Source organism: Apteryx rowi, unplaced genomic scaffold, assembly GCF_003343035.1.
Source record: "Apteryx rowi isolate R43461 unplaced genomic scaffold, aptRow1 scaffold_111, whole genome shotgun sequence".
NCBI lineage: Eukaryota > Metazoa > Chordata > Aves > Apterygiformes > Apterygidae > Apteryx > Apteryx rowi.
The window spans coordinates 391016-403288 of NW_020447320.1; the positions used below are offsets into that span (position 1 = coordinate 391016).

Below are 12273 nucleotides of genomic sequence, written 5' to 3' on the forward strand. Positions count from 1 at the left end.
GTAAAGAATAATATATACAGCTCCAGTTTTTCCTTGCTGTTTCTACAAAGTTATTCCACAAAGAAAGCAAGCTACCTACTTTAATTGCAGAATAGGTCCAAAAATGTTGGTAGAGTTCTTTTTAATTAAATAAATTAATATTAGTTTTATCTGAATAAATTGTTAAATATTGCTATTATTATGCCCAAATGTCCCAAATCCCTGTGCTAAATCTGCAGCACACACACGCGCACACACACGCACACACACAAAATGGCAGATAAAGCAGTGTCTACAGAAAACTTCAAGAGTTCTTCTTGCTGTAGCAAATGGTATGAAGTAGAAAGATGGGCAAGACCAGCAGAAGCTTTTCACAAGTGTAGAAGCCTAAATCTGTATCACCCACACACTTACGCAGGCAATTCACACTGGGGCACTGTCCGTCCCATGCTGTGCAAAGCCCCTTTCTGAGCGAGCTTCCCCTGTCCCTCCCTGATCCTGATACACTGAAGGTTTTGACCATCTTTTCTGAAACCAAGAGAGTCAGTTGGCAAGCTCAGAGTTTTTTCCCGACTGGTGTCTCTTCACAAAGCAGTCAATGCTTCATGCTTTAGAGGTGCAGATTAGCTGAGATGATCTTTTTTCTGTTTTATATGTCAGGTGGCTCGGGGTGGGGGGGAGGTGGGGGAGGTTGTTTTTGTTTCTTGGCTGACTTTCATAAGAGTCTGAAATGCGTATCCATATAAGCAATGAAACATGAGAGGAAAAGACAGCGATCCATTCATCAGCATTTCTTCTGGGAGAGTAGGTCTTTGCTACAGTCTTGCGTAGGTACGTTGAGCGCATGTGCAAATGTATTCACGGCCGGGGGCAGAGAGTCAGCCCGCCCAGCCACGTGCTCACTTACAGGTGTACACCTCTGTTCTTTCACTGCACGTGTTACACTTAACATAGCAGCACCAATGAAATTTGCAGTTGCACTGCCACACTCTTGAGTACTGGTGTGTATTATAGCCTCGACCACAGCACATCAGATCGCAGCCGTTGGACTGCTGGGCTGTCTTGTTGCACATCCGTCCTTGCGTTCCCACGCTGCCGGTGACAGGGTCTTCTTCACAGTAATTGGGAGACTTCTCTATGTACACTAAATCTGTATCCATGGGTTTGCGATAGGAAAGCGGCTTCTTTATTTTAAGGAAGGTCGGACGCTTGTTACGACTTGCCCTCACTGGTTCAACTTGAACTGCTTCGTTGTATTTGTCCTTAAGGATGTAGCCCAGCTCCCGGAATTTGGGAAGAGTTGTCCAGCATGTTTTAGTGGTACAGGATCCTGAGACCCCATGGCACTTGCACTCCAACTTCATGTTTTCTTCCAGAATCTAGAACAAAGAATGATGCATTAACACAAACCAGATCATATTCAAAACAAGCAGGGTTATCTGAAGCATACTGAATGATAGCCACAGGCTAGACTGTTCTCCAGCATGAGCCGCTACCACACGCAGGTCAGGTTCCCACCAAAACTGTGGATTTTGCGTGCTCGCTCCACTGTTGTCACAGGTAGCAAATGCTCGCCAGTGCCAGCTGAGTTCTGCCTGTAAAACTGAGTCCCATTTGCACTCTGAGTTAAGCAGGGAAGATAACTTTGCCCAATTTCACAGCCTATGAACCAAAAGTAAAATGGGATCCTTATTAACCACAACTTGGCTTCACATTGCTTTGCTATAGGATTGTATACTGCTTCATATTTGTCTGTTTTGCAGTTTTTGTCATATGGCAGTGAAAGTAGGAACTGGCAGAAAATCACATCTTTGCTATGGCACCTGCATGAAATACCGTATGCAGAATGCTTTGAAAGTGCAATAATATGTACTAGAACTTGATTTTTGTAAACTGAGATTGAAAAATAAACTTCATTCCAGTTCTGGGACCTGAAAATGATGTAAGTTGGTGCAAGAAGTAAACAAGCAGATATTTTTCAATTCTTATCCTCATGTTGGTCTCTCATTAACCAGCAATGTAGAGCAGATGATCACTTATTCATACAGATGTCACCTGTTCCAAAATGTTGCAAGTTAATGCTCCAACTTGGAAACCTGAGTATTATTTCAATACACCATAATCTTATGTTCTTTGCGTTTTCTGAAGGGTCTAGGCTGTTTTGCCTCCTCTCACATGGATAAAAGAGCATACAAAATGCCCAGGCTACTTTGCAAGCAAACGGGCTTTATCTTGGAGCATAAAGGATAAGCGTGAAGAGGAGGAATTGCTTTCATGTTTTGACATCAATTCTTGTTAAAAAATTTCTACTACCTCCTTAATATTGTAAAAGCTTCTCAAACATGCCATCATCATGGCTTGCTCTACCCTGTCTCTTGTTTGCTTCTTTGTCAGGGTCTCTCATGTTTGCGCCTGAGTTGTCACTACTTTTCTTCTGAAGGTAGAAAGCTTCATATTCCTTTCAACCTCTACATCCCTTGAAACTTCTCATCTCTCTTCTCATCATCTCTCTTCTGCTGCTTATTTACCAACCTAGTCCTTGACAAGTAAAACTGGAGACCAGCTTAGTTCCTGCTGTCTGTCCTGAGCCCTACAGCTGACCTCGCTTAGCAGCAACACTGGGTTGATGCTAGAAAAAAAAATCTATTTCCAGCACTTAACTTCACACTGGTATTGGCTTGAAAGAGAACAGAATAATTTTGCTGATTAAATTCCGCTTAACCTGGCAGATACCAGTAGTGGGAAGTCCAGCCAGAGGGATTATCTGGGTTCAAGGAGTGGCCACATAAATTTTTGCCCTGAGAAGCCCCAGCTGATCCACGCAGCGCTGAACACGGGTAGCCTAGCAGGCATGGAGAGAGGTCAGTGATATGGAAATTGTAAGTAACCCTTTGTATCTACTGTAAATCCCCCCCCTTCAGTTTTGGGCTTTTGGAAATCTTACCGTGCAAGCACATGCCTTTCCAGAGGCACATGGACTGGCTGCTGCTGGAATTGGCAGTCTGCGTTGAAGGAGCCAAGTCCAGCTTGAAGACTAGAGACATGTTTTCTGGGATTTCAAGTCTAAAATCTCAGCATAAATTGGGGGTGGGGAGGGGTTAGAGCACATCTTCAGTTGTCCAGACAGCAAGTAGCGCACTGACGCTGACAAAATGTAACTGCATTCAGTCCTTGAAAGGCTTAAAATAAATAATTTAGAGACTGCACAGCCTCTTACCTATTAGATCCTGAGGCTGTTCCCATGTCAGCTGGGCATGGAAATTGCTATTGCCTAACCTTAGGAGAGTTTGTATTTGCTTTCACTCGTTGTTCTTCCTCTGCTCTCTTTCAATGAAGAACTGGATTTCAAAGGTATCTTGATTTGTATTTTAGTTCATGAACTGTCAGTACATCTGGTCTGAAGACTGGTTTTAAATGCATAGAAAGTATAGGTCCAAGATTTTGATAGATATACTTAGGATATATTAGGTCACAATTTGTATTCCTGTTTTCCTGTTTTTACATTAGTAATGAAATTTTGGTGCAAACTGTCTGCCTAATAATTGCTCTAAAACTCAGATGTGAGAAAGTTTTATATTCAGATTTACATCTGCTCAAACTTTGGCTTACATTTTTCATTATCTTGTTATCTCAAGTTTCTCTCTCAGCTGCCACTGCATACTTCTTTTATTGCTCACTCATTCATAAGGTAGTATGCTTAGAAGATAGATGAGGAGATGGAAAAGGAGTTATAGTGCAGAAACCGGAAAAATAACATAAATTCTTTTAGCCTCATTTGTACCTTTTTAAAAGCTCTTTTTAATTTGAAACTAGCCAGGAATACATTTCTCAGTTCTAATTCAATCATTGCTCTTGTTCAAGTGGCTGGCCTTATATCCTGGTATGATGTTCAAACTTGCAACAAAATATTTCTAACTTGCCTTCCATCAGGATTCACCAAATTGGCTTGGAATGTTAATAAAAAACACATCATGGTTTAGTGTCATCTATCCAGGTAGGGTTTTTTTTCCTGAAGTGTCATTAAATAGCCTAAATTGCTTTTTGGTTTATTTCATTAGCATCCCATTTACAGTCAGCGATCTCTGACAGATTAAGAAAGACCTGAGCAAGCCAAAGGACTAGAGCAGCAACGGAGAGGCCTCGTGTCACGTGTTGATCTTTCTGTTCTGGGTGACACGGTGCCAACCAGAACCAGCTTTCAGGTTTTCTGGTCTCAGCTAAGGCTGGGCACAAGCAGTTAGGCTAAAAAGATCTGGCTTCATCTGAACATAAGTTTGGGCAATACTTGTTGAGCCCAGGTCGTAGGGGTCCTTTTTAGAAGATAACAAATTCTCGGAGATGTGTGGCTAGGAGATGAAGGGGTGAGAAGGACTTTTGTCTTTTAATGCTGTGCCACATTTATTGTTCTCAATTTTTTGTGTCTAAGACTTACTGGCTAACCCTCCCTTTTTTTCTTTTTCTTTTTTTTCCTTTCTTTTTCTTCTTTTTCTTTTTCTAGCTGGGGGAGCATTTCTGATCCATTGAGCTAAAATCACTCTAACACATCTGCCCAATTTAGTCCACTGTACTCTGCAATTGAATTTTCCTTTCCATTTCTGTCTTTATATATATATATAAAGGCTTTTCTACCTTTTGCTCACAAATGCTTTCACTGGTTCTGCTTGTATATCCTCCCTCCCTGCTGCTGTCTTCCAGTGTGGTGTTTTGCAAATTCAGCCAGAGATTGATTCCTATAGCCTTTAGAAAATAGGCTACATGTAATCTGAACCATCTATCTTCTGCAAAGAAAAGGTCTGCAATGGCGATTTGATAGTTTTATTGTAGTGTGATATCAGGTGCTTGGACTATTTGTCTCACATTAAAATATGTGTATGGTGGTATGTTAATATTGTTATATTACTCCAGTAGGCTCTGTTAAATCGATGACTTTATAAATTCAAGACAGGAGTTGAAAGGGGAAGGAAGAAAACAAAATAGGGGATTCTCTGGGTAGGGACAGGAGGCCTGCGCCTCACCTTTGGTTTCTATGAGCCAAAAGAAGCATTCTACCCCTTAATAACTTTTTCTGTGTTAAAAACAGAAAAAAATCTTCACCTTTAGAGATCAGGATTTGTTTCTTTGAAGGTTTTAGCCAGCAGCTCATATCTTTTACATTAGATTAAAACCTAATATGTGTTATAGACCAATTTTTCCTAAAACATAGGAGTCTGAAGGGCACAAAATTGAAATCCTAGCTCCTCTGTTTCTTACCAAATGACCATACCCAGCTCCGTCAGCCATGGAAAGTAAATCTGTATGCACCAGTGAATGCTCTGAACTGGATTAAATGCTAACAAAGAGCTTGAGTTCTTTTAGCTTTGTCCACTTTTTCTTTGAGTTCCTACAGCAAACTGTCAGTACTTGTTTTTCTCTCTCTCTCCCCTTTGCCATTAGCCTCTGGGAAATAGTTTGTCTGAAGAGAACTTGCGCTGGCTCTCTCTAATGATGTTATCTTCAGATATAGTACCTTTGGGCACTGCCATAAGGAACTTAACATGTTTCTTCTTTGCTTTTAGTTTTGCAGAAAATGCGCAGGGTGCGTCATGTGAGGGTGGCAAGCTTTAGCTCTGGGGAACCTTGCTAACAGCTTATGAGCTGCATGTAGCTGGTGCGGGCACGATGGCCCTCCAGCGGGCTGGGCTGAGCAAGGGACGCGTGCTAGCAGGACCCTGGCGGTGGCCTGCTGAGCTGACGTGTCTAGTTTCCCAGCGAGGTGACAGCAGGCGCTGGCGGGTGCAATTCTGCAGTGGAGGGCGTTGCTGTACGAGCCGCTGCCACCTCCTGCCCACAGACCGCATCCAGAGCGTGCCCTCCCTCGGCGGTGGGATGTGCGGCACAGGCGCTGTAGCTCTCAGGCAAATGGAGACGTCGTTATGTGGCTGGTGTGGCCAGAAGGGTTGGTAGGTTTTGTCAGCTCTTTTGCCAAAGTTAGTCAGAGCTCTGTACTTCCCTTGGCTCGCTTCTTCTAGGTATGGCTAACCTCCACAAATGCTTTCGCCCAGCTGGGTTTCTCTAACATGGTAGCCTATGACCATACCCACCAAGTCACATGGAGATAGATATCGCCCCGCCCTGCCTCGGTCACCAGAACACTAAACATGCAATGTCAAAGTTACCCGGCAGGTCTTAGAGCATGAAATGCACTGGACCGTCGCACCTCCAGTGCGTTCTCCTTCACCAGCAGGATTTCCCGTAGAAACTAAATGCTGCCTCTTCAGTCTATAGTGCCGATGATTCAGCGTTAATATGTCATCAGTATAACAGGGCCCGAGGTCAAGAACCCATATTGCATCATCAGAAATAATTCAGACTCCAAACTGCATGCGAGGAAGATGTAATCAGTGAGACAACAGACACGGATTCCTATCCCACCAGAGCCATAATCTTTCCTTGTTTTGTCTGACATCATGTGGGTCAGGAAATACCTGTCTCCTACAAGTACTTGTAGATGTACCTTTACTATATAGGTCAAAGAAAACACAAACACTGGCAAAAAACAGTGTGAATTTCTCACTCCAGAGGAGAACCTGCCAGGGCTTGGAGCGTGGTCACTACATTTCTGTTGTGCTGAAGAGGCCTTTGGGCGGATGCAAACCTGCCCCTTTCAGCTTGTGGTAGATGATGGTTTATGATTTATGTTACCTTCACAAAAGCAATCGTAACTGTAAGACAAAGCCCCTCGAACTTCAGGAATAGCATGAGAGATCCTTTTTTTTTTTTCAAAAAAGGATTAATCAAGTAAAAATACTGTTTTAAGCTAATGTAATAAAGCTACATCATGTTTAGTCTTTCAACAAATTAACTTATTTGGAAACCAAATCATAGCCAATGCACCTGACTGTGAGGTCTGGAGGGAGACATTGAAAAGGGCAGTGGATATATACATTTTGACAAGCAGTAAAATAACTATCTCTGTGTAATTAAAATGCCTTGCACATGACTCTGCCACTTGTTTTATTCAAGTGTGACAGTAACCTCAAAATGGTGCTATCGCTTCAGTAACTTCCTTGTAGGATTTCCTTAATACCAGAGTAGAAGTAATACTTGATGTTTTGTGATTTGAAAACAAAAATGAACATGAGAGAGCATGAAAGAAGAAATGCTGCTTTAAATATATGCCCTATGAAATCTTTAAGAAGTATGAGAAACAGAATATTTGAAAAGTACCAGAATGGAAGCCTAAAGTTAGCAAAGACATATCTAAGCAGAAAATAATACTTCCCATCAGTGGATGTCCACTAACTATTTTAACAGAGCTATTGCAATATGTGGTCTGTAGACACATAACACATTTTGCATTGATATCTTATGGCAAACTAACTGCAGATGAGTTTGGAACTGATCGTGTCGCATATTAACAGTGATTCACTCCAGTCTTTCATATTTCAGTTTGAAAATATCATGAGGACCTTATTAAGCACAGTCAAATGATAATTTTGCTCATCTTTTTTATTAGTAAATCTGTGCAAAAGAATAAAATCTGAAGTCAGTATCTAACAAATGCCTTACACTGAACACTGTGATCCCTGACTGTTCTTGTGAACCTTGCTATAACCTTCCCAGAAATAACAGTACCACTAGGATACCACCAGGACTACCACTACTCCAATGCCACCACTACCATTTTTATCATTACAAGAAAGCAAGAAACAAACATGACAAGAAATTTTCTGTTTCAAATAAAAAATGGCTCGGAAATCAGCTCAGTACATCACCCTCGTTGATCATATCACCATTGCATCTTCCAAAGAATAGAAGATTTCTAAAGGAAACCAAGTGAGATGCCAGGCTGAGGAGTAATTCTCAGCACAGCCAGGAGAATGTGACAAAAGCCAGAAACATCTCTTGCTATGAGAACAGTAGCCATAAGATTTGTACCCAGTCATGCATCTATCTTCAGTAATGAATATCCTGTTTTAAAGAGCAAAAACATTTCTTCCAGATTCTAACTCATGTTCCCCTTAAAAATGAGAATTTCACACATTTTTCTCTCTCATAAGTTTACTCTTTTGTATACTATTACTATCTCTGCTGCCTCACAGCAGGAGGTTCCTTACATTTCTTATATATATTTTATATAGTTTCCCAATTATTTTTACACCTTTTTTTCCTGACGTATCAGTTGCCCTTTACTTGGGCATTATAAAGAAGTCAACCATATGCAGCAGTTTTTCTCCAAATGCAGCTTCTATTTCCACAATGTATAAAATGAGTAAAGAAAAAATTATTAGTGTAGCTTTTTTCAGTCACACTACTTGTGTGCTGTTGTAGCACAGGCACACTGAATGAGATGTTCTTTTTCCACGGGTAAGTTACATCATTTAAATTAGAGGACAAAAGTCCTAGTACCTTTCATTCAACAACCAGCACTGTGCAGAATAGCGAATGAACAGAGAAGTCTGAGAGCAATATCAGTAAAAGCTGAGAGGAATGCAGAAAGAATATTTTCTCCTGCATATTTTTCTTATAGTTCTCTTAACCTTCATAATGACTTATCATGTACTAAATCAGTTTTTCACCCCTTCTTGGACCAAAAAACAAACAGCAGTAGAAAATAAACATTATAGGATGCTTTCATAATTATTAATTTTGAAGAATATTTGGACATGGGATAGAAAGGACATCACTGTTGTAAAAAAGGAGATTAAACAAGACAGATTCTCACACTGTTTAATAACGCTCTTCTCATCAAACCACCAGGCATGGCCCTCGCCTTCTTCAGACTGTAGGAATCACTATGCATAATAAAACAAAGTGTCATAATACCTCAGCTTGCTGTCACTGGGGGGTTCTTCCCAGGAGAAAACCTTATAGCCCGGTGCAGCTGCTTATAGGATAAGCTTCTGCCAAAACCCAGTCAGCTTCGCAAACGTAGCTGCGAAAGTGGATTCCGTGTATGTGTCTCAGAGTCTGTATCAAGCTTGCTCCTTACTCAATATTTTTCTCTGCAAATCTAATCATGGCCCCCGAAAGTCAAATAAGGTTCTTAAGTTTTTATTTATCTTCATCAAGATACTGCTTGCAGAGATAGTGGGCACGATGTGGCAACTCCCGATGTTAATAGCTCGGCAAAATCTGATATGGAATTTGAGCGGAATGATGCACATAAATCCATCCCGCCACGTCGGGCAGGCCCTGCTCAGAGCGGGTCTCATGCCAGGTATGCTCTTCTCCCTCACCCCCTCCCTTTCCATCATATCTGATAACACAGCTACAAACTAGTCTGTGGGATTCCTTGCCTTTTTATGTCTCTCCTGAACACATTCCAGTTTTCCCCAGAGAAAAAGTACCTGCACCCTCATCTCTCTCTCTCTGGTCATCAAAATGTAAAACGAAACCATTAATTCATGAGCTGGAACTGCGAGCTTCAGGTTGAATTTCACACGCTCTTAAGGGAAATGGTCGGTGACAGTTTTCTGTGTAAAATCTAATACAAAATCTTTTTCTCTACCTTTCCTTCTGTTAGAGAAAAGTCCTGTTATAAAAGTTTTTCCCAACGACGTGCTACTAAATTAATGGTTAGATAAGTTCTTATATCAGGAAATAGACTGTAAATAATATGATCCTATTGTACTATTGGCAAATAAGTTGTGGGGTCAGGGTTGCTGGTGTGGGGTTTTTTTTTTTCTTTTTTTTAAGTAAGTTGTGAATTCCAAAATCTCTGTACTTTAAAGTCGGTTTGGTAGTTTATTGATTACTGCTGCTATGCCTTCTCGGTACATCTATCTGCAAAACTGATCTGACTTGCATTCTGTTTCTGTAGATTTTTCTATTTAAAAGCAGGCAAATGTTTTAACAGAAAAAATGGAATTAGTTTGAAAACATAACTGTCCATGTGTTTGATAAACTACTTGTTTTTAAAAAATAACTCTGGGGAGACCCGTTATCACATAGATTAGACTGGATCAATGCAATGCCAAATAAGCGTCATCATGTAGGAAGTTTAAAGATCAGTCATAAAAAGGAGCTTAGAAAAAAAATAGTTTCTAGAAAAATTCCCAGTTTCCTTTAATGTGCTTTCACCCACAATTATTGGAAAATAGCTGAATTGTCTTACACACATTCAATATGTCATTTTATATCCTATATTTGCATAAGCAAAAGTATGATTTCTTAGCCCCAGACTGAAAAAGAATTGTGAGATTAGGGAAAAATTTACCTAGGATCATTATTTGCTGCTATTCAAGCAAAACTGACACTGTGGAAATGATGGATTATAGCTTGTGAAATCCTGAGTAGTCTTCTTGTCCTAGACTACCTGGGTGCTTTGTACAGTGAAGCTAAAATTGAATGGAAGGGGGGGGGTGTTACAGATTATAGACAGAGCTGTTGGTTTTATTATCTGTTTTACCTTCCTATCACTATGGAAGTTCCCTACAATACATATCTTCCTCTCCAAAAAGATATTGGATAGCATGTTGATGCCAGAAGTGAATAAAAAGATGGTGATAAAGGATTCTTGAAAATGAAGAAACAACATGATGTTCACTGACAATAAGACAATTTGCAAAGAAAAGGAGAGAGCAATTTTTCTGGATTTGGACATGCTATCAACATAACATTTCTTCTTAAGTCATATCTACCTTCCTTCTGTTCATGAACGAAAAATCACTTCAAAATACTGACACTTCTAAAACAGGCCTCTATAAAATAGTGACCTGTGTAGTATTTTACCATGAATTAGAAAGATGATGACTGTCCTCTGTTTAAAATGCCATCTTCCCTAATCCCTGCTTCAGCCTAGGAGCTCAGTCCTACAGTCAACGTACAGATCAGAGGTTAGTGAAGTCAGTGAAATCTTGGCTGGGAGATGTCTGCAGACCTGGGCCTCTTCAAGGTTAATATAATCTTTCCAACACCCCACGTCCACTGTGTTTGATCTTTGGTCTGTGATGTTCATACAAACTCTGTGCTTCTAAATGTCAGTGCATCAGGCTGCCATTAAAATGTAGGACGGGAAGCTTTTTTTTTTCTAATAAAGAAATTGTGCCTATAGTTCATATTTTAGTTTCATACAGTTCATATCCTGTTTCTGAAGTAATGGGAGGTCCTCCCAGTTAAGATGAAATGAAGCTTATGTACGCTCCTGCGTTTGAGAACAGAGTGAGTTAAGCGTGGGGGCGTTCAGGTTCTGTTGCAGCCTTGCTCTGCCGGGTAGTGATGTCGCTGCTACCCACCGTTTGGGGCTGTATCATGGTGTCTGAGTCACACTGCACTGCTGTGGTAAAAAGGTAGGGAAAACAGGAAATGACACAACTGGACTCCGTCCTCATCACAGCTAATGTACACAAAGCGGGGATTGGTACAGAACTGACTCATTCCCACAAAATTTCATCTTCCGTGTAACCCTCTCCACTAGCAGTCAAGCGCTCAAATGAGGTGGTGCTGGCATTGTATAGTAAAGAACTGGGAGCAACCAGGTAGAGCATTTTGACAAATGCTTAAGCTGTGAGAAAAAAGTTTCCAAAGAATGATAGAAACCAAAAGAACAGTCTAACTCGTTCCAGACAACTCATCAGAAAACACCTCTTGTGCTAAACTAATAAAGCCAGGCACTGGCAAGAATGTTAGTTGCAAAATAGTATCACTTCATATTGGTTCCAAACATTTTTAACCAATAGCCATACACAGTTAATTATAGGTTCATTTAGCTACATACCACGTTATGATAGTTAACCCTTAGGTACTCAACAAATAATACTATGCAAAGCATATTTCTCATGCTTAAAAGCATACATAAATTTAATTCTCCAAGATAGCATTTTTAGTAGACAATGGATGGGCTTTTTCCTTTCCATCAAGCTTTCCAGGTGATTTCAAGCGCTTCTACACTAATTTCTCAGTACTGCCTTTATTAAAAACCAGTACTTCCTAGCTTAACTTCGTGAACTCCTTTGATCAAGAAAGAAGCACTAGGTATCTTCATGTTTGATTCACAGAGAGACATCTTTAAGCTTCAATCCTAACATTTAACATACATTTCTCAACTTGTTAAATTACCATTAGAGGTGTATCCCTTGCCTGCTCTGCTGACCTACCATCTATTCAGTAGGAAAGAGCACCCGAGGCATCTTAAACTCACTTCCCTTCCCTTTAGTCACACTATTCTGCAGAGGTGACATGAGCTTCAAGGCCATCACCAAAGGTGGCTGCACCCTGGATGGGATATAACCGTGCCAGCACTTCAAGTGACAGCTTCTCACGGAAGTGATAGCTGTGCTTGTTGTTTTAAGAGCAACTTCACATGATTCCTCC

At 40.6% G+C, this 12273-nt stretch overlaps 1 protein-coding gene across 1 annotated transcript in view; it reads right to left on the reverse strand.

Annotated features, from left to right (window-relative positions):
• Positions 1 to 878: 878 nt before the first annotated feature.
• Positions 879 to 12273, reverse strand: part of WNT7A (Wnt family member 7A) — a 35361-nt gene continuing 23966 nt past the window's right edge. The window contains exon 3 of the mRNA XM_026076654.1: positions 879 to 1358. Within this exon, the coding sequence (XP_025932439.1) occupies positions 879 to 1358 (480 nt within the window). The remainder of the gene's footprint in view (positions 1359 to 12273) is intronic.